The 27,034-nt window shown below is 41.9% G+C and overlaps 1 protein-coding gene across 3 annotated transcripts in view; it reads right to left on the reverse strand.

The window, feature by feature from the left end:
* Positions 1-937: 937 nt before the first annotated feature.
* ankrd44 (ankyrin repeat domain 44) overlaps positions 938-27,034 on the reverse strand; it is a 33,754-nt gene continuing 7,657 nt past the window's right edge. The window contains exons 1-28 of one of the 3 annotated variants that reach the window (XM_085435571.1): positions 26,790-26,896; positions 25,981-26,064; positions 24,731-24,809; positions 24,250-24,320; positions 21,119-21,319; positions 20,540-20,627; positions 20,189-20,331; positions 19,251-19,463; positions 18,220-18,298; positions 18,014-18,128; positions 17,839-17,921; positions 14,896-15,004; positions 14,373-14,441; positions 13,874-14,014; positions 12,720-12,785; positions 11,959-12,070; positions 11,038-11,109; positions 10,742-10,943; positions 9,832-9,919; positions 9,617-9,734; positions 9,148-9,370; positions 8,886-8,973; positions 8,689-8,772; positions 8,455-8,600; positions 8,285-8,367; positions 8,035-8,117; positions 7,683-7,774; positions 938-5,204 (exon numbers count right to left, since the gene is read on the reverse strand). In XM_085435571.1, the coding sequence (XP_085291697.1) occupies positions 4,945-5,204; positions 7,683-7,774; positions 8,035-8,117; positions 8,285-8,367; positions 8,455-8,600; positions 8,689-8,772; positions 8,886-8,973; positions 9,148-9,370; positions 9,617-9,734; positions 9,832-9,919; positions 10,742-10,943; positions 11,038-11,109; positions 11,959-12,070; positions 12,720-12,785; positions 13,874-14,014; positions 14,373-14,441; positions 14,896-15,004; positions 17,839-17,921; positions 18,014-18,128; positions 18,220-18,298; positions 19,251-19,463; positions 20,189-20,331; positions 20,540-20,627; positions 21,119-21,319; positions 24,250-24,320; positions 24,731-24,809; positions 25,981-26,016 (3,144 nt within the window). In that variant the 5' untranslated portion in view covers positions 26,017-26,064; positions 26,790-26,896 and the 3' untranslated portion in view covers positions 938-4,944. Of the gene's footprint in view, positions 5,205-7,682; positions 7,775-8,034; positions 8,118-8,284; positions 8,368-8,454; positions 8,601-8,688; positions 8,773-8,885; positions 8,974-9,147; positions 9,371-9,616; positions 9,735-9,831; positions 9,920-10,741; positions 10,944-11,037; positions 11,110-11,958; positions 12,071-12,719; positions 12,786-13,873; positions 14,015-14,372; positions 14,442-14,895; positions 15,005-17,838; positions 17,922-18,013; positions 18,129-18,219; positions 18,299-19,250; positions 19,464-20,188; positions 20,332-20,539; positions 20,628-21,118; positions 21,320-24,249; positions 24,321-24,730; positions 24,810-25,980; positions 26,065-26,789; positions 26,897-27,034 lie in introns of those variants that run through there. The other 2 variants (XM_085435570.1, XM_085435569.1) reach the window with 2 other exon arrangements.

Below are 27,034 nucleotides of genomic sequence, written 5' to 3' on the forward strand. Positions count from 1 at the left end.
GCCACTGCTCTACTCCCTCTACACTTCAGACTGTGTGGCCACCCACGGCTACAACACCATTGTGAAGTTTGGTGACGACAGTGGTGTTGGGCACCATCTCCAACAATGATGAGGCGGCCTACATGGATGAAGTGAAGAATCTGGCATCATGGTGCCAGGACAACCACCTCCAGCTGAACGTCAGCAAGACCAAGGAGCTGGTGGTGGACTTCAGAAGGAGTCAGCACAGAGACTACAAGCCCATTATCATCAATGGAGCTCCAGTGGAGAGGGTGCAGTCCTTCAAGTATCTCGGTGTCCACATCTCCTCAGACCTGACATGGTCTGCCCACATTCAGGTCCAGACCAAAAAGGCCAGGCAGCGCCTGTATCACCTACGACAACTGAGGAAGGTCAGGGTGTCTCCAGAGATCCTCAGGACTTTCTATGCAGGTGCTGTGGAGAGCATCCTCACACAGAACATCACATCCTGGTCAAGGAGTGTGTCAGGTTACATTTCACTCTGTGTTATACTTGTATAACTATGCATGTGACGAATAAAGAACCATTAACCTCCAATCAGGCCCGCTAGGGAGCTCTGGAAAATGTGAAGGACAGAAATGTCGGACTTTTAACTGTATTTTCAGCTTTTCCTACTGATAAAGACCCCACGGTCACTTACAGTATACTGAAGTAATTCAGTTACACACATCTGTAATTTTACACATTTAAAATCTGTAAGCACAACTTGTGCTTTCTTTCATTTACTACAGCAGCATTTCTTTATCATGTAGAGACATATTGTTGAAATTACTCTTCTCTGTCTTAAACTAATCATTGATTACATGAGTAGTTAGGTTTCTTTACACTGACAGAAACTGGGTTTTCACTGGTCTGGCCAGATCAAAACAGGTTGTATGTGACCCACAATGTAAGATGAGTCTGACATCTCTGGTGTAATGAGTCTCCTCACAGATTGATGGAAAAAGAAAAGAATTGGCATGTTTTTAACTCCAAACAGATTTTTATTGTTGTACAGTTAATATAAAACAAAGTGGAGGTGACAAACAGCCCTCAGCATGCCATACTGCATCAGGAACTGCTATGAAAATCACACGACGATTGTCAGGCCTGCTGAAGCTCATTTTCTGGTTGAATACTGGCGGACAGGCTCTGTCTCTCAGGGACAGCGGAGGCAGTAAAGACTGTGCTTGCTAACAATATGTGTGCTTATCTGGCAGCTAACAGGATTCACAACTCATTACATTTTAAATCCAAAGTCAAACAAAACCATCTGGGATGGAGATTTCTTCATACAAAGCTTTCCCTTACAGTACATAATGTAAAAAGCAGGTGGATTTCATATCAGTACCTAAGCTAGTGCGCACACACACACACGCACACACACACGGCTGGAGATATTGTCTTTTTTTCTTATTGTCAACAAATGACTGATAACTAAGTCCTTGCTCTGAGCCGCAGGCCTCGACTGTTGTTGCAAAGTTGAAATCGATCTTGCTGTAGTAAGACTCACTCGTGTAACAATAACAGAAGACTAAAAGGCTTTCCACTCGGAATACGTTGGAAATCAAAGGCTTCCAAATACTCACTCAACTGGGTGAGTATTACGAGTTAATCATCTAGCAGGAAGAGTATGAGGTCTGACGGTAAAACCTCCTTAATTTATTGCATGAGGAACAAAAGGATTTATGGAGCAGTGGATTTGTTGACAATAAAATTAGGGGGATTAAATCTCCAGCCTTTAACTCTCTCGGGTCTAAGTTGTCACAGGTGGTGACCCCGACCCTACCCTAGGCAAGCAAACATCATTTTTTCCTTTTTATTACTTTGTTCTCCAAAATCTTGGCAATCAGGGGCCAAAGAAAAAATCAGTTCAACTGACAACACGAAAAACAATTCACATTTTTTGCAAAAACTCAAAAGCAAAATGATGACTTAGACCTCAGAGGTTTAAGGTGACAAAACAACCAAAACTGTGTCAAACACTGTCATTCAATACAACATAACCACTCATATTTAGCTCAACGCATTAAAGAATAATTTCACACAATTTCAAAAAAACTGGTGGTACCTGGTGGTGCTCAGCCACGCCTAGTTTTCGTTTGTCCAGGTTTTAAGATTTGCACCTCCACAGAGAGGAGAAAGAGCTCGCTGTTTTCACGGTTTCAGTCATTTCCCAACTTAAACGATGAATCAAGTATTCCTTCTTTCTTCTTGCAGTGAGATTTATATTTATAGGTCCATTCAGTAACTGTGCTTTCAGTCACATCATATGACCACAGCAGCACATCAAGTCTGGTTTTACAAGTTTGACCTTCAAATCCATTTAGCAGCTCCTCATAACTGACGGCTGGTTTGGAACTTTCTTCTCACTTTTAAAAGTGTCTGGTGTGTACAAAAGGCGAAAAACCTACACAAACAATAAAACGGTAGAGGTCTGAGGTAAATCTCTCAAAGCATGGCTAAAATCTGCACCACTGTACCACCAACACTTTTCCTATTTTGCAATAATAGTGAACTCATCCTTTCCAACTACTAGCACAGGATATGTCATAAAAGAAAAAAAGACTCATCAAGGCACTGGACACATTCGAAACAATGGCACATAGCTGGCAGAGCGACAAACAGTGGGGAGGAATGTGAGGAAAGTGGTCAAAGCCCTGTGTTAATTTACATTTAAGTGCTGGCATTGTTTGTACCATCGTGTAATGGATCATATATAGCACAACAGAGCTAAACAGAGCTTTTCATTGCCTCAGAAATTTGGTCTTTGTTGAGAATCTGGGCATTTACGATTAAACATTAAAGTACAAAAAAAGAAGCTTTGCCTGGAAGTGTGCAAGCATGCACAACACAACAGGTAGGGATGCAAATGGAGTGAAAACAGTGCAGATGGCCATTCAAGGCCAGAGGACAAAATGCATAAATCTTAGTCATAATCTCATCTTTCAATCTGATCTCCACAGACCTTATATTCATCACTAGGTACATCCCCATTACCTTATCACATCACTCCATTAAAAGTACAGATGGTGCTTCAAAGAATCAAGAGAACAGCCTTTGTTTCATGGCCACAGGAAGTCATTCAAGTGGTGGACACAAGCGTCTTTATCTCTTCAGTCTGGTTTTAAACTGGAAGAACCCCCAGGCTGGTTTTAGCATAGCAGCAATGCTAACCCCCATGGTTGATAGCTACAACTCCACCTGTGATACATTAGTTCTTGACTTTACACCACATACTGACAATACTGAATGTTTTCAAAAATGTCCCGAACAACAACATTAGATACCACTAGCTTTGATCTAATATAGTAAAAACACTTTGTGCTAATGTAGCAGCTATTTTCTTTAGGCTAACAGCACTGCTAATGCAATCCTTTTTTTAATTGAACTAGGATTTTGACTTATCTGTGTAGCTACTATACTACCATAAAATGTACCACGCTTTGATTAATATAAAATTAAATCAGATATAAATGCATCCTTCAACATGAAACATGAAATGGCTAACATAGCAAAAGATTTGTCAGGATTATGCTAACGTAGCATGTATCTATGTCCTCTTGAGGCTAACGTTAACTTATTTAACATTAACAGACTATCATTATTACTGTTCATCTCTTCTGAACACAGCTTTGTGCCTCAGTGTTTGCATTAGCATTTAAATTTATGCTGAAACACACGTGACTGTGGAACTGAAACGAACTTGGGATATTTATTTATTAATTGACGTGAGGGAATGTGGAAAGAAGTGGAAAAACTTCAGGGACAAATATGTTTACCCAGGATGTTTCCATCAGCTGGAAACATCAGTGGACATACCCACTTGGTAATTAACATGTAATGAACCAGCACAAGCATAAATGCTGACGGCCACTTACGTGGGTTACACATGGTAAGCTCTACCATGATTTACCACAGAACTCTAAATCAGGCTTGAGGAATCTTTCGTCAGGGCTGTGTCATCTGGATTTCTCGATGTAAAGGTCATTGAGATGTACCTAGTGTTTCGTATCCTCTATTCTGGTCCACAGTTGAACTAGGAACGTCTTTCGGAGAGGCCACACAATTCCCATTCTATCCAAACGTCATCCAAACCAAACAAAAACCTACAAATTTGTGCTTCAGCTGTTAAACAGTTAAAAACAAGCTCTATGTACCTGTTTATGTGACCTTTTGTCACATGTTCATTATTTACTCGTGGAAGTCAAATATTTGGTACAACAAGCCTAAAATCATAAAAAGTTTAAAATTACACTCTGATTTCTTAATAGTCTCCTTCGTTTTGTACAAACAGTTAAAAATGGCTTTTTTTAAAAAGACAACACGAGTCTCCGCAGCGAGCTGCTGTGCCGTGCAGAGACTAAGTACCGAGGTCGTTTGGATTTAAGCACCCGTGAGTAGAAAGAATGAACCGTGGTGTAAATTAACACAAGCATGCAGACCCAAACTGGTCCAGATCGAGTTCTTGTTCACGGAGCGACTCGTTGGGCTCCAGTCAGTCAGTCCTGGGCAGTGCAGCTGCTCCCATCTTGGTTTTTCTTTTAAAAAAAGAGCATTACAAAAAAAGAAGCTGCAGGGTCTCCAGCCTGGCGTCAAAGCAGAGCGATTCAGTTCGTGTTCATGTTCCCAACATGGGGAACAGAAGATATAGACACTGCATGTGGAGCACCAAAGGTTCAATATTAAACAAACAGAAGACATGAGAAATATGAATATTATTTAACCATCTATTAGAAAATATTCCAACTCATCTTACGATTAATTATTGTCCACAAGTTATTTATTTAATATTGAACTTTTATGGGCTCTATGAATGACCAAGTCTCTATCCTTCTCCCTCAGTTGTGCACTCAAACACTGCATCATTCCTCGCCGAGGAGAGAGGTAAGACGTTCACGTGCACTCTTGGAGGTAGGAAGCTAGAGAGTCGGTTTAGAGGGGTCAGAAAGTTTCGGAATCCTCTGAGTCGTTCTCTGTGGTTCCCTCGCTGGATGGTCCCGAGGGGTTCCTGGGGCTGCGTGTCGCCCGAGGGCCAGTGGATAGGCCTTTACCCCCCTGGTGGGGTATATGCCTCAACAAGGACCCTGGGGAGGGAGCTCCAGAGCTGCAAGGTGAGCAGAAAGGCATCATGGTAGCCAGAATGAGAGCCAAACAGTCAGCCACCTCTCTACTAGGAGCACAAGCCAGAGCAGGCGTCAGACCTGAGGTAGAGCGACAGAGAGAAAGAACGGAGACAGAGGGAGGGAGGACGACAAAAACGGACAAAAAGGAGGAACAGAGCGAGACGTGGACAAGGAGGAAGCGGAGGAAGGCAAAGCAGCATCGGAGCAGCATCCCGTTAGAGTTCAGCCAGTTGACAGTGTGAGCAGACAGAAGGGGACAGCGACAACAACAGCAGCCCGACACCAAAGTGGACAATAAATAAACAAAGCGCAGTATAGAACAAAATAAAATAAAAACTGGAGACCTCATCTCATCTAGCTGCAAAACAGACTCCCATATTAAAAATATGACTTTATATCAAAAAATGATGTGTTTACTTGCAGGAAAAGATGTTGGTTTTTCATTTCCATTGTATTTATACAGCACCAAATCACAACAGTCACCTCAAGGCATTTTATATTGTGAGGTAAAGACTCCACCATGACAGAAAGAAAACCCCGATAATTAGACAAAACCTTATGAACAAGCACTTGGCAACAGTGGAGAGGAAAAACTCCCTTTTAACAGGAAGTAACCTCTGGCAGAGAGCGCATCCACCTGCTGTGATTGGTTGGGGATGAGCAGAAGGAACTGTACAGGAGGTTTGTATTCTGTGTTTTTATATTTTAAAGTTTAAGTTTCATTACAACTTTACCAATCTCATCCGAGCCTTGTTTTCCCACAGGTTTCTTCCTGTTAAAAGAGTGTTCTTCCTTCCCACTGTCGCAAAGTGCTTGTTTATAGGGGGTCAGCTGATTGTCGGGGTTTCTCTCTGATATTAAAGAGTTTTTAAACATTTTAAACATATGATTTGGTGTCATATAAATTAGGGCTGTTCGATATAACGATATATATCGGATGACGATATAAAAACATCTGTCATTTCATTTTACACTATCGTTCGTTTTGTGGTGTCGCAAAATAAACTGTCTACGGCAATATTTTTCATGGTTTTGATGGTCACTGTAGTGGCTATATTAATTTGTTAAAGTTCTCTCTTTCTCTTATATTTTATATAACCACACTACGGACGGACAAGCGCCTGTTTTTATGCGTTGTCATTAGCAACAACGATGGTAAAACCATTGTTTATTTTCCACATAAACCTTTCACAATAAAGCTCAAGATCCTGTTGAGACTTTTCAAAATAAACTGAATCACGTGAAAGAGTATGCAGAGTATTTACGGATGAGAAGCAAAAAAGAGCCGCCAGGTGCTAAAAAATAAACCTTAGACTCAAACGTTAGAACAGGCTTTTCCCCGCCGCACGCCGTGTAATAAATACAAAGAAAATGGCGGCCATTTCAACTTATGTCTAAAAATGTATCGTTTCATGCATCGGTTAAAACACTCGACTCCAGGTACGCGACGCCCAGCTGGAAACACTTCACGCAAGTCGAGCTGCCCGAGATTCACAGAATTTACAGAAAATGTTCAATTTTGTGATTTATATCGTTATCGGGACGATAGATGTCTCATATTGGGATATGAGATTTTAGTCATATCGCACAGCCATAATATAAATACAATTTTATTCATTCAGGGTATGGAGACACTATTTTTTCAGTGACATTAGCAAAAAGCTGTCCACGTGTAGCTCTACGAACAGCGTGTATTATTATATTCAGTGAAAATGAATCTTTTGTTTTTATAGCTTAACTATTTTTGTTCTTACAATTACCCTTAATAAAACAAATCCTTAGGCCATAGTAGTGAAAAGAAATGGGGTTACAACTTAATCTAAAACTCCAGTAACTGAATATATACAAAAGTACTTCATCCAGTATTGCTGATCTAAGCTAATCAATTATGGACTTTCAGGTTTAAATTGATCTATAGCCAACAAAACAAAGAACAAAGAACAAAGAAAGCTCACAAAAAACACATGAACAGCTTTAATCCGGGTTTCCACAGCTTCATATAAAAACTACTGGCCCCCAGTCGCCTGGTATCAAACACCTGTGGTATCACAGTCCTATGTATCGCATTCACATGATTTTCCTGGCCTCTGACCTTCCCGTAGAGCTCAGATTTGAACTTGTGATTTTTAGTAGATACACCTGAAGTATCAATTTCTAAATCTTATGTCAATTCATGCTCTTCTTTCATTTCCTGCCATCAAATAAAAGCCAAAAAATATCACTCCATCAAAGATTTACTTTGATCATTACGTTTTCCTAGATATGGGTGGACTAGTTATTGTGCCGACCTCGAACAGTAACAGGCCTGCTTTCTATACCCATCCTGTCTGTCGCTATGTAACAAACCCCAAATTCACTTGAAAACCCTTCCTGCACTCTATAAAACTCACCTAACTCTACAACGAGTGGTAACCCTTTTAAAAACTGTTTTGTCTGCAGCAAACGTGGAAAACAGCATTAAAGCTTTTCAGTAGACAAGCTGAGTCCATGCTGAGAGAAGGAAGACATTCATGCAGGTGTGCAGTCAGGCCCTGATAAGTACTGAGTTTACCGTACCGTTCTCATCCACCGTCTGAACGTTGGCTCCTCTGGACAGCAGCTCCTGGACCACCTGCTTAAGACCGCTACGAGCCGCCAGGTGCAGAGGACTGACAGAAAGTTACACATAATGTCACTCATGGTTACACAAGTACTCTTGTTTAACTGAACTACATCACCTCTAGTGAAACAGGTTTTCAAATTTGTTTAATAAAATGTTCACAGTATCTGAAAAACTAATTTTATTTATTTTACTTGGACTGATCCTGGACCAAATCTTTACATACATCATTTCAAAAGCTCTTGTTTACAGTGACACATGTGTTTCCTATATGTACAGACATGAGGGCCAAAGTATTTTCACACTCACGTTTGCAGCGCTGCATTCGTGGCATTAATGAGCGCAGTGTCAGACAGCTTCTCGAGGATCAGCAACACACAGTCTTCCTTCCCCTGGAAGAAGAAGGACTCAAGTTAAAAAGTCCTCCAGAGTTCTGCATAAGTAAACAGCACTGAGGTCTCATCTGTGAGCCTTCCTTTCAGTAAAACAGGTAAACAAAGGTCCCACAAAACTGGGCCAAACACTAATGCTGGAGCGTGGTGCCCCCTTGTAGACGTACATTACTGCAAGCCAGGTGCAGGGCGGTGTTGCCGTCCTTGTCAGTCAGACTGAGGTTGGCACTGGCGCTGGTCAACAGCACCTCTGTACGAGACAGAATACAGAGCACGTATAAAAAACAAAATCACTGCTCATTTTCTGAACATAAGCACATGTAAAACAACCCCGTACCAAGAGCCCCGACCCTGCCCCTCTGAGCCGCCATCATCAGCGCAGTGCGACCCGACTGTTCTGCGACGTCCACAGGTGCATCGTGGGAAAGGAGCAACTGGACACAATCGACATGACCGGCAAATGCTGCAGCATGAAGAGGAGTCCTGAAAGAGAGAGGATGGAATGAGAACATATGGTGCTCGGCAGCGTGGGAGGAGCTGCGCTGGCGACATGTCCACACTCGCTTCTTACCTGCTCTTAGCATCGCAGCAGCCAGCAATGTCTGAACCCATCGCCTCCAGCAACAGCGATGCACATGGCTCGTGATCATTGGTTCTGAAAGACAAAACACAAACAGGAGTTCAGCGACTGAAATCGGCCTCTGAAAAGCAGGAAAAACACTATTCCAGTAGCAAAAAAGACGACTCCGGGATATCAGTGTGACTTACACAGCGCAGTGCAGAGGGGTGAAGGGGTTCCCATCAATACAGCGGCAGCCTTTCTGTTCTAGCAGGACCTCCACACACCCTTCATGACCTACACACAAACACACACTTTAGGGAAAAGTTTCCTAACTGGAGGTCTCGTCCTGTTAAATGGGAGTTCTTCCTCCCCACTATCACCAAGTGCTGCTCACAAAGGATTGTCTGTTTTGAACTGAATTTACTTTTTTTTTTTAAATTTAAAAACGTGTCTGCAGGTGCCACTAACCATAATAACAGGCCCAGTGCAGCGGTGTGTACCCGCTGTGGTCTCTCAGCGGGGGCAAGGATGGCGCCTCAGAGCAGGCGATGCTCAACAGCTCACTCAGCCAGGAAGCGTGGCCTCGGGCAGCGGCCAAGTGGATGGCTGTACGACCGCGCGAGTCGCCGAGCAAAACCGAAGCCTCCTGCTCCAGCAGACACTGGATGCACTCCTCCTGACCACACAGCAGCTGAGACAACAGAGCAGAAGCTATATAAGAATCTATAATACAAATCTGAAAGAACATTTCCTGTTTGTCTCTTTTTACAAGTCTTCTAATGAATAAAGCACATTTCCAAGAAGGTCCCTCCTAAAAATGTTAATGGGAGTCTAATAGGCCCTAATATAAAACTTATTGCTTCTTTCTTGTCACAAATGAAAGAAATTATAAATAGAGACTGCACTAAATCCACACAAACACAAGTTCCGCGCTCACCCCAAGGTGCAGCGCTGTGAGGCCGTGGTTATCGGCCACATTGACATTGGCTTCCCTTTCCAGCAGCAGTGACACGGCGTCGACGTGACCTCCGGCCACCGCGAGCATTAGAGGAGTCCTGCAGACGAGGACAACATATTTAAGAGGGAAAACGGAAAGGGACAAATCGCACGAAGCAAACAGGATGTGTGGGGGCAGGAGCGAGGGTCACTCACTGTCCCTGAGAGTCAGCAACATCCACGAGGTCTGAATTATCCGATTCATCCAGCAGGAGGCGCACACACGTAGTATGACCATTCATCACTGCAAAGAGAACAAAACACAAGGTGTCACAAATGTACAAATCAGCTCTGTGACACAAAGGTTGTGATGACTTCTGTCACCACAGTAGAAAAAAAAGTATTTAACCACCTGTTTTTTCAGCCACATGGGGAACAAACTCTAAATTTAGTTCATCTGAACTGTAGTTATAGGCAACCCAGGCTCGTGAGCGGCACATACATGTGCTTCAAATGAACAATAAGGACTCTTCCATTCTAAGACTGCAGATATCTGAAGCTACAGAGAGCTACATTCAGTCCAAAGGTTAGGCATCTCAAGTATGTTCAAATGATGCTCACATTGCTGGAATAAGAGGACACAATAACTAAGATGACCTTTGATACACTAAAGAATCCTGCCCAGAGGTGCACGAAAAACAAGTGTTTCCTATGATTCTGAAGTAATGAGTTAAGGCTGGAGGAAGAGGCCAAAGCAATTTCAGACATAAGAGACCCAATAAAGCTTTTCCACATAAATAACACATCTTATACTTGGATTTCCATCTAAATAAACAACCATCCCAGGGTTTGGTAATCAGCTGTTTGTAGTTTCACAGTCCACATGTGTTTAAAAAAGCTTTGGCAGAGGGATTAAAGTGTTATATACACCGACCATATGCTGATTTCACTACAAATTTTCACATATAGAAATTATATTTTTGATTAATTTTTTTATCTTTTGGAACAAAATAACAACATCCTTGCTCTTGTTTTGAAAATTCAGTCTCCCAGACCAGCTATCTTATTTCTATTCCTGTTTTTCTACAAATTGCCAAATTGCATGCTTCCATGTTTCTAAGCTCACCTGCAAGGTGCACCGGGGTGCGTCCATACTGCTTATCAGTAGTGCGTGGCGATGCTCCCTGGCTGAGGAGGGTGTGAACGCAGTCAGAGTGACCACGGAGAGCAGCCAGCGCCAGAGCTGTCCTCCCCATCTCGTCCCCTTGGTCTACCTCTCTCTCCCCCTGCAGCAGCACCTCCAGGGCCTGAGCATGGCCATGGTATGCCTGAAGAGAGAAATTACTGTTTAAAAATGTAAATTAAAAAAAAAAAAAAAATAGGATAACCTACTACAAATCCTTTTATCCGTTTAATACTGACAGCGAGGTGCAGCGGGCTCCTGGCATGTGGAGATTCAGAGTCATCTTGGTGACCGCCATCTCTGTCCAGCAGCTGGAGGTCAAAACAAAAACAACGTGAACACAGTCACAGTCTGTTCATGTGCTTTATCAAATTTAAGTAGCTCTGTTTTTCAGGGATTTACTCAGAGCTCTTTTTTGTTTGTTTGTTACATAAAAGACTTGATGCTCTAACTTAAAACACCCAGATTTCTGGCATGTGGTGAAAAAGTGATAGGCCATGATAGGCCAGCAGAGAAAGAAACTCCCTCCAGACACTCCCCAACAGTACAAGCATTTCCTCAGTAAGGCTTCAACCATATTCAACAACATGTGACAGGAGTGTGAGCATCTGTGTGAGGACTTTAGTCTGGAGACATCCTGTTTGTGCAGAGTGAAGGCAGTTTGATTCAGTCAGGGTTCAGAAATAGGGTCCAATCGAAATGACTTCATTACTGACCATTACCTTTTTATACTTTTGCTACCCATTTAAACCATTGTTTTTAGTCAGCTGTTTTTAGCAAATTATATTAACTAATCAGTAAATTTGTTGTTTTTAGCCTGCTACTTTTTCAAAGACAATTAGTTTGTTGGCAAATTGTAACAAGCTAACTTACATTTAGCTAGCTGTTAGCTTACCTGTTACTGTCAGCTAGCTAATACTATGTCAGATTTGTTTCGGGGCTCTTTGGTTTTTATTAGATTTGACTGACTGAGAGAGCTAGGAAAGGGGGGCAGAGAGCGGGGACAATATAAAGCAAATTTTCAGTGACTCTCAGAGGCTACGGTGACCACCGGTCTATCCCTAGCTGATGCTACTCTTTCCCCATTAATAGCCCTGGTTGGGGCACACTGGGGTAAGGGGCTAAGGTGTGCTATGTGTCACACGTTTGTGTAAACTGACCAGTTCTAGACAGTGCCTGTGTCCATAGGCTGCGGCGTAGTGGACAGGGTTGTAACCCTGTTTGTCTTTCAGTGAGGCCGTAGCACCGCTCTGAAGCAGGAACTCCAAACATCTGCAACACAAACATGTCATTTCAGAAGGCAGCTCGAACCACAGAGAACATGCTTAAAGCACACAAGCTTATGACATCAAGATAACACCGTTTTAAATGTTTTATGTGTTTTAAATGTATAGTGGTGAGTCTTGACTGGAGCTAAATGTCAGTTACACATCACACATGTATGCTATAGACTTTGTGTTTAATGATAGTCTTTTATCGCCATTTGTTCTTTTTATTTATCCAATTTTGTTTTCTTTTTTTTACTTTTTTGTTTCTTTTTTTCATTAATAAACTTTGAGAAAACTGTGAAAATCACCTGTTATATTTCCTGTTCCATTTTTTAACATTACTATTTACTTTGATATATTTTGATAGATTTATTTCTTTAAGCTAATCACATTTGGCTACATAGTAATAGAATTTATTAATTTTCTATACTACTATATGCTAATCATTTATTCATTACCTTCAGTGAATCAGTTTTTTTTTTAATCTAAGTATTCAGTCTATTTCATCTCTTTTTGGAGATGTCTCAAAAATGTCGTTTTTGTTGTTTACAATTTCATTTAAACAGATGCGGTTCTACCTTTCAGTTTTTGGCATGTATTGTAGATTTGTGCATAGCTTTGGTCAAATTTCAGTAGATTTTGTTCCCACTCACAGTGCTGCCTCCTTCTCCCTTTCTGCCTGAACGCCTTCACTCTCTGGCTCCAGAGCAACACGACGTCTATGAGGGAGGAGACAAACAGAGGATCAGGGTAAAAATCAGATGGGCGCAGAGATAGGATGACATTAAGTATCAATATACTACATACATACAACACGCATTAACAAAACAAAAACAAAACAGCCTAACTATGTGCTAACACGCTAACTGAACTAATACTGAACGTAAACCTGCAGACCATGCATGACTCAGTGACAGCATCACCTCTGGTTACCATGGAAACAGTAGGTATGGCTCAGCAGGTTTCTTTATGTGGTAACATAGGACAGCTAGCCAGATTTGTGATGCACCATGGAGGGGGTGTGAAGAGCTCAGCTCAGCTCCCAGCCAGGCGCTGGATAACCTGTTAACGTCTGTCTCCACTCATTTTTGTGACTGAGGTAAACGTGGAGGACTCTGCTCAACACATCTACTGAGATGCACTGATAACTTCTTCCACCTTGTGGAAACCCAACAGTGAAATGCTGCTTATACACTGATCAGCATTAGTATTTATCATTGTAATATAGTAACCAGACGTATACTGTTTCTACACAAATGCATGCAGCGTCTTTGAATGCTTGTATTGGTGCATTTATTTCTTCAGCGTTACCGTGACAGTATTAGCCAATGTGCTCATTTTAAACTAGTTGGCCTTCTCCTTTAAATGTTAAATTAACTTTTAAACCAGATGTAGTGAAGATGGTTTAATGTCAATGCAATACTTTAAAGAAATGTGTGAATACAATGTGAAAAAAGGATTATTGCCTGAAGCTTTATTTTAGCAGTACATCCAGCTGCAAACTCAGGCTCTCAAAGGAGCATTCTGCTGTTTTAAAAGCCACAGTGTGCTCAGTACAAAGATCAGAGCAGCTAATAAACAGAGTGAAGCAACAAGAGAGTCACATAGTCCCCCAAGGAACTGTCTACAACACAGCATTTTAGACTTAAACTCAAAATCAAACCGAAATAAAAAAATAATATGAATATAAATATAATTAGATAACTTTGGATTGAAAATGCCAACAACTTGACCAAGTTCAGCATATAAGAAGAAAAAAGAAAGAAGTGACTGCAGCTTTATGTAAAGTTTTTGAATGCTTGCTCACCTTCTATCCAGATCTGAGGCAGCAGCATAGTGCAGGGCGGAGCGCCCCCACTGGTCTGTGGCATTTATGGCAGTGCCACATGCCAACAGAGTCTCCAGACACTGATAGTGACGGCTGGCAGCCGCATAGTGAAGAGGAGTCCTGGAAGTGAGAGAAATTCAAATGAAGACAACAAAAGTAACTTCATTCAAAATGCAATCAAAGGGAAACAGATAAGATAAGATAAGATAACCTTTATTAGTCCCACACGTGGGAAATTTGTTTTGTCACAGCAGGAAGTGGACAGTGCAAAAGTTATGTATCAAAAATTAGAATATAATCAGAATAAATAAAGTACACAACTGTACAGAATAGAATAAAATACTATATACAGTAGAATAAAATAGAACAAAATATACCATACACAAGAATTTGAAGACCTGCTTTTTTTCTTTCCTTTTTATTTTGACGTTTCTTAAAAAGTTTAGAAAGCTGTTCTCCACACAGCAACATGAAGTACCTGCCACACTTATCTCTCCTGTTGTGGTCTCCTCCACTGCTCAGGAGCAACTTGACACAATCCACATTACTGCACAAAAACACAGAGACGGCAGTTATTACTCAAAATGACGCTTACAGGTGAAGGATTTATGATCCTTAGGCAAAAGGAAAATGTTTGGTTACTGAAAAACATGCAGCATAACACTGAACTGCTGAGCCAGGTTCTGACAGAGGCTCCTGCCCATAGGGGGCCATGTGATTGTTGTAAGGTCTTAACATAATCAATAAATAAAACATAATCAAATTAATGCCATTAACACCATGACTTGTTCTCATATTTAGACCATCATGCCGAGGCTAACACAGGCACTGGTTTTATTCCGTTACCACAGCAGCTAATGTTATCATGTCCTGGCTGATGTCAGAACACAAATGATTTTCCATTTCTGGAAGATTTTATCATATTTGTTCCACCTGGCAATTTCTCCTCAGACCTTTGCTGCACTGACTATATTCTCATATCTGGAAAGTAATGGACTCACCCTCCGGCAGCAGCAGCGTGGAGGCAGGTCCTCCCCAGCGTATCTGGAGTGTCTATCTGAAAGCCTGCAGACAGGACCGAGTCGTTACACATTATGCTAAACCTCCGACCTGATGGGAGCAGCGCAGGGAAACGAAGGAGGGCCAGACAAGACAGCAGCAGCCATCACAGAGAGAGAGGAAGAGAAGGAGGCGGAGAGGGAGACAGGGGTTAGTGTGACAGGTGGGGAAACGAGGGTTACACAGACGATCATGCACATAGAGGAAAATACAAGGACAGGTTACACACAGAGAGAGCCACACATCTTATCTTCAGGTCAGAGACACATTCAGACAGCCTCACAGGATAAAGTGCAACAAGACAAACGGCGCAACGCAACACAGCTTGAATTAAATGGACGTTTGACACTGTAGGGTGATTAGGATTTTTACAGATACGCAGATAAATAAAGTCATCATCAAATTAATCCATTATTATGGTTCTGCAATGTTTACATGGGACGTTTTAATCAGAGGAAACGTACATTTATTTAGAGGTAAAGCTCGTTTACATTTATAGGGTTCACCTTTTGTCTGCTAATAATCCAGCAGATTACTCTGATTGTTCATCTATAGACATATTCTGCCTTTGCATTAAATATAATGGAATGAAGTAAGCACCACAAAAACTGAACAAAACTCAACAGTCATTTCTTTTTTGAAACATTGTGATTACTTAGTAGTTTCATGTAGGAACTGGGATTTCTTTTGGCACACCACCCCGTGCTAAAGTCACCACGGCACCATGAAAACACCAAAGTCACCCAGTAAAGATGGCGTCCACCATGAAACTGCTCACAACTACGTTTTTTGGAGTAACCTAGTTATTATTCCTGGAGGAGAAATTACTAGTAAATTTTTGGATGCATTTCCGAGAAGGCATTTTCTCTAAAACTGGTGGACTCGTGCTAAAGTCGTGCACATTTCTTTCCATCCTGAAACATTTACTCAGTTTAGCTTCTTAAATATGATCCTTTTCAGTTTCTCCTCCGAACTGCTCATTTTAATGTTATTCTTTAGACAAAACAAGCCATGCAAAGTCATAATTTGAAAGAAATTGTGGAAATGAACAAAAAGGCCTTTAAAGAATATTTGAAACTTGTAACGGGCTGTTTCTATAGCACTGAATTATAAGTCTTACCGAGTCCAGGCTCAGATTGGCACAGGCTGCACGTACACGTGTACGCTTTCTTTCACATCCACATGATTATCAGAGTTAGACCTACAATTGCATAGCTGACAGGAAATCACTCTTGAGATCCACGGTATGAAGGATTTTGAAATCCAAGATTTAGCTGTGGGTGCAGCAAACACAGCATTCCTGACCAAACCCAGTACTGCAGCTGCACAACACACAAACACATGTAAATGACTTCTTTGTTGTTCGCTGCAGCAGCTCAGCAGAGCCATGTGAGGAGCCCAGTTTCATCCACACACAAGCGCTGGCGCCTTGTTAAATCATCAAGCTAACTGGAAGCACGAAGAAGTCGGGTCTTTTCTCAACTTTTGTTTAATGCAAAGTTTCTTCGTCTGTTTTCAGAAATAAAAGTTTAGCAGATGATATGAGAAGAAAATTATTTTACAGCACAACCAGCAGATTACTCTGATTGTTCATCTATAGACATATAGATATAAAGCAACACGGAAACTTTCTGATGTAAACAAGATAACTGCTGATAGAGGAGAATTCACAGGGATGCACTGTGTCCGGAGGGAAAATGAGTAATGAGACTGAGGCCTTGTCTTTTCAGGAGCATTGTGACCTGAATTTGGCTGGAGCTGAACGTGCCTGTGCAGAACAACAGCTGGACTCAACGCTCACTGAAGTTACACTCCAAGATGAAATTAAGACAACAGAAGTCCTCAGTCAGCACACTGAGGGCAACGTGCACATACGTAGAAATGCTGACTCGGCGTTCTTGGAACAACAAACAATAGCAAATAATTTCACTTTTTTAGACAAAAGCACATAAAACACTGTTTGTGTTTGATTGACTCAAAATGCTGTTAATGAAAATAGCATCCGTTCATGCATTTTTCATCAGCTGTTGCTAGCTAGTTTTTTTTTTTTTTCAGAAACAACCAGTTCACCCTCCTCTGCTCTGTAGGCGCTTGTTGAGCAGCTACACTCTGTGCTCGTGAACTCGACTTCCTGTTCTCTGTGGACACGCTGTGATGTAGCTGACGAGTACATATAAAGAATGCTTCCTGTGACACCAGGAAAAAAAGGACCATGTAGTGCAGGCTAAAGACCAACCAATGTATCAGCTGATGTTATCTATATGCCAGTCTATCAATGTCTGCATTTATTTTTTTTAATAAATAAGAGATGGGAGAAACCTTCTTCAGGGAACTTATGAGTGTTGAAGTTGGATAGTTTGTCCACCAGAGGATGTGCCACATGTTGCCCACACCTGTTTGAAGTCCCACAAACACAACAGCCAGCTGATCGTATCAGGTCAGGCAGACAAATATTAGAGAGATCTTTTTATGTTTTGTACGTCTCAATAAGACGGGAAACATCATAGGACAATATATCTGAATTTTGAATTTTAAATCAGCTAATTTTGTTACTAATGTTAGAAAATACTGGCAATCACCAAGGTCACCACTCAGGTATCAATTTCAGAATACTAGCTGACTTCCTTCTTGTGTTATTGCATTCAGAAAATGTTCAGAAAACATGACCTCTGACATTGAGGTCAAACTCGTCCGAGATTATTATTAGACACACTTATGGTATCAATTTGAGCTTCTACATTGCCTCATTCTCAACTTTTCGCATTTACAAACATTTACTTTATTTCAAGCTTTGACTAACTTTGAAACTGTAGCACCACAGGGCAGAAAATAAGGCAAAGCTAAGTTTAACTAAATCCATCATGCACCATTTCCCAGTTAGCTACCTGACGACAGCAGCTTCCGGCAGCAGTCAGAGTGCGCATTCAAGGCAGCCAGGTGAAGAGGAAACATCCCGTGGACTCCTCGCCTTTGGAGAAAGACATGGGTATCTCTTTATCTGCATAACACGTCATTGTAACCAATAAAATTCTCAACAAGTCAACAAATAAACAAACAAACCTGGTGCAGTCGGCTCCGCTGGTGATAAGCGTGTTGATGAGGAGCTCGTGGCCATAGCGAGCAGCAATGTGAAGGGGAGTGTTGCCATCCTTGTCCACACTGTCGATCTCTCCGCCTGAAACAAAACGCGAAAAAAATAATGACCCAGTGGAGTTAAGGCAGCTTTAAGACACCGCGAGACAAACACAAGCATAAAGAAGTCTCACCGTTCTGGATGAGGGTCTGGGAGCGAGTGAACCGTCCGTGAACCGCAGTCATGTGGAGAGGACTCTTTCCATCCCGACTCTAACGTGGACAGAGAAGAAAAAAAGCTTTCGAATGAAACACGGACTTCAGACTTCAGTGTTTTTAATGAGCACCCTTAGCAGAAGAACACCCCCAAAGCGTAATGTTGCCACTTCTGTGCTCGACTCTGGGGACGGTGTTCTTTGGGTCACATTCAGTATTTTCTAGAATATTTTTACATTTCGTAATCCTCTCATTCAACATTCTAGAATCCTGGTAATATTTATCATTTAACATTCTGCAACTTCCCTGTTGCCTTTGGTGGACAAATTATGCAACATCAGCACTCATAAGATAACTGAAGGGTATTTCTCCTGTCTCTGCTTTACTTTGCAAAATTTAATTAATCAGCAAATAGCCACAGTTCATTTATTTAAACACTTTAAAATCATTTTCAAGAAAGCCCAAAATATTGACTAAAAAAGTTTTTAGCTTTAGCATTTAGCATGTTGTACCAACTAGCATGTCCACAGCATGTCTTTATCCTGTCTTCCTGCTCTCACCCCAACCGGTTGCAGCAGATGGCCCCGCCCCTCCCTGAGCCTGGTTCTGCCGGAGGTTTCTTCCTGTTAAAAGGGAGTTTTTCCTTCCCACTTTCGCCAAAGTGCTTGCTCACAGGGGGTCATATGATTGTTGGGTTTTTCTCTGTACGTATTATTGTAGGGTCTACCTTACAATATAAAGCGCCTTGAGGCGACTGTCGCTGTGATTTGGCGCTGTATAGATAAAATGAAATTGAACTGAGCTGAACTACTCGAACTGTCGACACAGACACTTCAGGTTCAATTGCAGCAGCACTCGTTTACCACAGAATACTAAAACACCTCTTAATGTGTCTAAACTTAAGTCTGTATTTTTTTGTTCCATAAAAATAAAAATAAACATCACCATTACCCTCGATATACAATAATAGCTGGGCTCCAGTCTTGCCAGTAACTATATTTCTCTGTACCTGTACATTGACTTCGGCCCCATTGTTGACCAGGAACTCCAGGCAGAGCGCTCCGTGTGTGGAGGCAGCAGCAAAGTGCAGCGGGGTGAAGCCTTTGTTGTTGGCCTGGCTGACATTGGCCCCATAATCAATCAGCTCACTGACAACAGCGTCCTGACCATTGAAACAGGCCACGTGGAGAGGCGTGTTTCCAAATGCATTGGGCTCATCTATCTGTGGTCAGAGAAAACAGAAACATATAAAGACTAGGTAAACTCTTTCAAGGTGCAAAGGGAAAACGGCACAATCAGCTCAACGTGACTAGTACTTGTCAAATCAGTTATAACTCCATTAAAAAGCAATAAAGCTAGTAAAAATATTTAGGGCATATTTGGGTTAGATAATAGTTTATGTTTAGATAAAAGTAATAGACTGTATGCTTATGCTATATGCTAGCTAAAAGAAGTGAACGAAATGGTTCACTTACTGAGGTCAGCAGCATATTTCTGAGGTATATAAGAATGAGCTGGCTCTAACTTGTGAACGATGCAATGAATGCTGGTCATGTTAGGATTGGTCTGTTCACTCAAGAAGGGACTGTCTGTCTATCTCTGTAGGGCATTCTGAAGTAAACAAGCAGGCGTATGAGTGACACGCAGAAGGAATGTTTTGAGGATTTCTTTTTAGATTCAAGGAAAATCTGACTCTATGTATCCTTTTTTTCCCTCTTTTATTTAGTTAGTGGTAGTTTTCACATTGAAACAGCAGAGCTACAGTGATGGCATTTTGAAAAGCTGGAGTGGGATCTAACTACTCTCCACAACATCCTCTCTACTGTGAGGGATCACTCGAAGCACTCGGAGTGAAAGTAAACTTCTGAATGTATTTTTGTTTGCAATGTGGACTGTTTGAAAATTAGGGACAAAAGCGTGTGTTTACGTGGGTGTATGTGTCCTGACCTCAACAGATAGGTTGAGCAGGTGTTTGACGACGGCAATCTGTCCACTGGAGGCTGCCGTGTGAAGCGGAGTGTATCCTCGTTTGTCTTTGCAGCTGATCTCTGCGCCTTTGTTTACCAGCAGGCACACCACATCCAAGTGACCTGAAGGGGGATTATAAGAAACACTGACACTCAGCTGATTGGTCGTCCTTTTCACCGAAGCACTGCTCCGATGAACCGCTGATGTCTTTGTAGACCTTAGAGGTTGTTGTTATGTTTTTGTTGGTAGGTTTTTGTTATGTTTGGACTGGTTTTCCATTTCCTTTATCTCTGTGACATGTGCTTAACAACCTTCACTTCTGTCTCTTACCCATGAAAGCTGCCCAGTGCAGAGCTCGGCCATCCTTTTTATCAAAGGCATTGATGTTGGCTCCTTTAGTGAGGAGAAGGTTTACCATCTAACAAATAAACAGAAAGGACATGAGAAGGAAATATTAGAGGGAGGTGTGCGCAACAGGATGTGTGAGCGGGCGGGTCTTTTTATAACAGCATTGTAAATCCATCTCATCTCTCAGCCCAGTCGCCGCATAAACACACCGGAGGGCCTATCGAGCAGAAATGAAGGCACCGTCCATTCAGCTCCGCTCCACAAATCTGCCGCCTCTCATTGTTAATTTTAGATCTGGCACGCTGGTGAATGATTCTGTCTAAGATGAGGAGTGCTTCAAAATGCACAGCCCACTTAATAATCCCAGTGACACAGCTGCACTCGCCCACCTGTTTCCTTCAACCAAGCTATTCAACCAGAACAGCACAAAGGACGGTTACGTCACAGCCTGTTTATTTGTGAACTGCAGTGTGAAGTGCAACCGAATGCGGCCCCACTCTGCAGCTTACGTGCTGATCATTTACTTCCAGTGCTTAAAAAGACGGCTCCAGGCTGCTTTACCTCAGTGTGGCCGTTGAGGGCAGCGTGGTGGAGAGCAGTGCGTCCACCACGATCTGACACGTTGACGCTGCTCAGCAGTGGGATGATGATCTCAGCGCATCGCAGCGCGTTATTCGCTGCTGCGACATGCAGCGGCGTCTGCCAGTTCTTGTCCCGCGCGTTCACGTCAGCAGAGTGGCGGATCAAGACTCGAACAGCCTCCTGAGGAAGAATTTGGAATTTTGCACATACCTGAATCATGTGACACCTGAATAAATGCAGTCCAAGCCTGCAGATAAACTGATCAGTCAACTGATATCTCAGAACATTATTTAACTAATGAAAGTAATGCCATTAAAACAGGGTAAGCTTCCTCTTTGTAAATCCCCTCCTGACTAACGTACTGAGACAGTTTTTACTTCAGCTCTTTTCTTTAGCTAGCGCTATCTAAGTGGTGCTAATCTTTGAAATGGGAGGAATTTTTTTAAAGTGGCTTTGAAACAAATAAATAAAGAGTTTTCTTGTAATGATGTGAGTTTATAGGTTTTTTAACGGAAGACACTCCCACTGAGATGTCACATGAAGCTCCGCATAGGCATCAATGATTTTACAATTAGCCTTAATGTTCTAATTAATATTAAAATTATCAGATATTATTTATTCTAATCTTTTTAGTATATTCACCTCATTTAGGGATTTCCTCATACTTCATGCTGTTGTTCCTATAACAGTATTTATTCTCAGTAATCAGCACATCAGTGAGAACACAGTTAAACCTGTAACACGTCCTAGGACTGTTTAACATTAACTGAGCAACATATTTTCTGTATATACAGCTGTGCAAAAGTCTTGAACCACAACTTATTTCCTTATATTTTGCTTTCAGGGAACCAGACTTGGACTACTTAATCGAATTAGAAGAAAGTACATGATAAATGGACCGATTCTTACATAGCGCTTTTCTACTCTACTGGTCTGCAGTACGGGGGCCCCACAGGGAACTGTGCTGGCACCGTTCCTCTTCACCCTGTACACTGCAGACTTCTCCATCAACTCCCCACGCTGCCACCTACAGAAGTTCTCTGATGACTCTGCCATAGTCGGCCTCATCACAGGTGAGGACAACTCAGAGTACAGACAGTGGACTCTGGACTTTGTGGACTGGTGTCAGCAGAACCACCTGCTGATCAACGCTGGGAAAACCAAGGAGTTGGTGGTGGACTACCGGAGACGCAGACCCACCACACTGACACCGGTGAACATCCAGGGAGTGGACATTGAGATAGTGGACTCTTATAGGTACCTGGGTGTTCACCTGAATAATAAACTGGACTGGAGCCACAACACTGATGCTCTTTACAGGAAGGGTCAGAGCAGACTCCACCTGCTGAGGCGGCTGAGGTCATTTGGAGTCCAGGGAGCGCTTTTAAAGACCTTCTATGACTCTGTGGTGGCATCTGTCATTTTTTACAGTGTTGTATGTTGGAGCAGCAGTTTATCGGCAGCTGAGAGGAAGAGGTTGGATAAACTCATTAGGAAGGCCAGCTCTGTTCTGGGATGCACCTGGATCCAGTGCAGGTGGTGGGAGACAGAAGGACTCTGGCCAAAATAACATCTCTGATGGACAGAGTCTCCCACCCCATGCATGTAAATGTTGCTGAACTGCAGAGCTCCTTCAGTGACAGACTGCTGCTGCATCGATGCATGAAGGAGCGTTTCCGCAGGTCCTTCCTCCCTGCAGCTGTCAGACTGTACAATCAGAACTGCTCCCAACAAACAGATGTTTACATCTGCGCTGTAACTGCAATAATTTAATCAACCAATTCGCACTACAACCTGCTTTACCTCTTATCTGTAGTTATTTTTATTTCACTTAATAATAGTACAGTACTCTGTTTATAGTAACCATTATCCTTAATCTAAATATGTAAGAAAAATTGTGTATGTTTCTGTTCTGTGTCCTGTGTACTGTTTGTTTGTATATGTGTCTTTCTGGCTGCTGTTACAGCCAAATTTCCCCTTGTGGGACAATTAAAGGATTATTCTGTTCTACTCTGAGTACTCAAAGCACTTTACACAACTTGTACATTCACTTGAGTACTTTTGGTGTCGAACTCCTCGAGGGCCGGCGTCCTGTAACTTTTCCATGTGTCCCTGCTGCAACACAGCTAAATAATATTAGTTGGTCATTAGAAAGACTGTATAGAACTGGACTGCAGGTGGCAATTCAGCCATTTGATTCATGTCACAGCAGCTCCTGAGTGAATGAATAAGGTGCAATAAAAGTACTTTTAGAAATACATTTTTTCTTTAAAACTTGCACTTTTATTTAAATATACTTGAGTAGGGTTAGGTGTCAGGTGTGTTGCAGCAGGGACACATGGAAACACTTCAGGATACTGGCCCTCGTCATTGTCATTCCTGTGCTTACTATCTAACATTCATATGCATTCATACTCCGATGGATGCATCGGCGTTAGCATCTTGCTCAGGGATATTTGGCATGCAGACTGGAGCAGACTGAGATCGAACCCCTGACCTGCTCTACCACCTGAGCTACAGCCAACCCCAGAAGCTTGCCAAAGAGAGCTCAGGCTATGTTGGTGAATTAGGATGTTCATTCCAGACATTGACTTTCAGCCTTGTAAGAATTGTACAAACTCTGCTTTATCCTTACAAACTATATTTCCCTGGTTGTTTGGTCATGTTTCAACTTCCCATTTCCCTGGCAAAGAAATGAGGGGTGGATCAAGACTTCTGAACAGTTGGAATATCTTGCACTTAAATGTAAAGACAGTGATCAGAATTTGAAAATAAAGTTAATCTGTCACATAAATACATACAGTCTAATAAGCAAGAGCTTGCTAAAACTCTAACCACTCTTAACGTGTACATATAAACCCATGATACTTGGTATCTATAAATGGGCACACAGCCAGTGGATCCTTCAGCTAGTCCTGCTATGATGAATTACCAGTATGGATACTGGGAGTTATGCAGCCAATGAATTGCTGTAACCCAGATTCCTTAAGATGGAGAACAGCGTGAGTTCTGGTTGAGACCTGAAAAGAAAAGTCATCTGTCTGCTTTCATGTAAAACACACCGAGGTTCCCTGACTGCACTGCCTGTGTGTGTGTGTGTGTGTTTTCACCTCACTCCGAGATGCAACAGCGCGATGGAGAGGGGTCAGCCACATGTTATCTTTGGCGTTGACACGTGCCCCTGCAGAGCAGAAACACAGCATGGCAAACACGGAAAAGATGTAACTTCACGTTTACAAAGCACTCTGGAAATTTCCTCACAGCTCCAGGAAACACCAGCCTTCCACTTCCATCAACTAACATGAGCCTTAGATGCATCCATACGGTGATTACTTTCACCAGAAAATGATGAAGCATATTGAGGGCGACAGTCAGGACGCTAGTGGCCGGGCTACGTAAAGTTTTAGCCAATTTAATATTATCAAAACAATGTAGGGGTTTGTTTGTGTGTTTGTTTTTAAATTGGACACGAGCTAACTGTATTTTATCTGGGATGCTTTAAATGTCATAAAGCTCCACATCTACATTCATTCAATAAAAAACAACAACAAAAACAGCTGAAATCTGCAAGAAAGACGTGGCGTGTTTTACCCGAGAGGATGAGGAGTTCGGTGATCTCGCCATCGCCCAGGAAGGCTGCTGCATGCAGCGGAGTGCGCTTCTCTGCATCCTGATGGAGGAACAGTGGTGCGTTATGAGACAAGTGACCCTCCCACATATGAGCACATGTCACACAGTTACAGTCCTAATTGTCTTCTGGCAATTTTCCCTCTGTGATGGTTTCTGTTATCTGCTTGTATGACTTTGCGGCTGTTTGATCGAGTCTCTGTGGTTGTTGTCGTGGGGGGGGTTGCCCCTTTGTGGTCGTTTCTGTGTCTCTGTGTGGCAGTTATATGTGTCTTTATGTTTCTTTGGGGGTGTTTTTTGTCTATGTGTGGCTCTTTTGTACATGCTTGCAGTTGTTCTGCATTTTTCTCGAAGGCAAAGCCAGTCTGCACAGCAACATTTAGAGCGCTCTGTGGAGTTTTCCTGTAAACACAAAAGCCTCTGTTTACATTTACCAAACATACAGCGTACCATCAACAGATGGATCTGATAACGAAATCTATAAGTATTTAAATCCAGTGCTATTTCCATTCATGCAGCTGGTATGAGGTCACAGATGAGTAGAGGATCAGTGACCTCGTGCTCAGAGCGTCTCATTGAATAAATGCCCATCACACTGGCTGAGTGGGCTGACATAAGCAGAGAGGACAGCCCCGACATGTGTTGTGTATTTATACCCATATGAGCAGATGTGTAAATAAACACTCACCCTGAACTCTGGTTTTACTGATTCTTAACTCGGAGCCCTAATTCCCTCATTCTAAAACAGGAAGTGGGGGTTGGAACGAAGAAAAAGGTGGTTGCCACCGAGTCCAGTTTTATTTCCCTAAAAGCTGACTTTGGGCAAAGGAAACTTTTTCTGCACTAAAACATGCACGCTTACAGACGATGGCGAGAACACAAGTGCTTTGTGTGAATATTTGTGTCCTGGATGAACAGAGTTATGGTGAAACCACTTAAATTAGATTGATATTCTTTATAAATTCAGCACATGCAGGGTGAACTTCTTATCATGTGTCACTTATACACATCTGTCATGTTTATAAATGTAGAAACCAAGAGCTAAAAAAAAAAGAGCTCACTCTTCCTCCACTTCACAGCAGCAGCCAGTGAGGTAAATACCTGCATACAGTTTATTTGTGAATACAAACCATCTGCTCTGTGGAAAATATGAATAGGTGAGTGTTTCACAGGCACAGAGACAGAATGCCTGTTTGGTGTACATGTGACCATACCAGAGCGTTGATGTCTTCAGACTTGTATATGAGCATACGGATCTCTTCAGAATCTCCACTGAAGATTGCCTGGATGAGAGGAGGCTGTGGGGACGAGAAAGAACAGTCACGTGACCACTACGGCCGTTACAAAAGGCTATGATCCTTCCCACGGTATGAAGTGCTGCCTATGTGTGCAGTACTTAAAGCTGCAGCGTGTACAAAAACTGCAGACTGTACACAAAAGAAATGCAAGCCTTCCCTTACTTCTTATATCTCCCGTTTCTCTGTGAGACAGAGAAACTACTGTGGAAAATTTTTGGTAGATACACATCACAAAAATAAAAAAGGGCTCAGTGTCTCCGATGCCCCTATTATTCTTTTCAGGATGAGAGAGGTGAGGTAAATACAGGCCCAAACAGCAGATATCAGAGGCTTTTGAGGAATGCAAAAACACAGAAAACTGGGACAACATGTGGCGGACTTAAAGGCCAGTTTTTAGGTTCAGGTTCATGCAGGTTTTGCTAAACAGTATTAAAGCCAAATATGTTCTTTAAATGTTTGTATTAAATAAATAAATACATTTAACAATCAAAATTGTCACGAGTGAAACAGCAGCCAATGTCCAAAGGCAAACCCTGAAAAGGAAGATTCTGACAAATTAGAACAAGTTCTGGTTCTTTGGAAGCAAAGTATGGGAATATCATTTTTCCTGATTACATTTCTGTTAACGATTAACCTGTTTTGAAACAAGCATGGATTAAATTCTGAAACACAATCATGATCTATGCACTGACATTATATAAACTCATGACTTTTTAAAACTGTACCTCTATTTTCTACTTTAGCCTATGAGGATTGCAGGTAATGTACCCAGTTTAGGTTCAGTTTATCTCATTCTGCTTAATCTATTAAATTATCAGCTAGCTTTATTTTGTTTAGGTTATTGTATCTAATGTAGGGCTGCTCGATTATGGCAAAAATGATAATCACGATTATTTTCACTGAAATTGAGATCACGATTATTTGACGATATTTATTTAACCCTTTAAGACCTACTATAGAACCAAGTCCA

This window comes from Copadichromis virginalis, linkage group LG16 (genome assembly GCF_057382275.1).
Source record: "Copadichromis virginalis isolate Kocher_CV1m ecotype Utaka linkage group LG16, C_Virginalis_male_GT1.1, whole genome shotgun sequence".
Taxonomy (NCBI): domain Eukaryota; kingdom Metazoa; phylum Chordata; class Actinopteri; order Cichliformes; family Cichlidae; genus Copadichromis; species Copadichromis virginalis.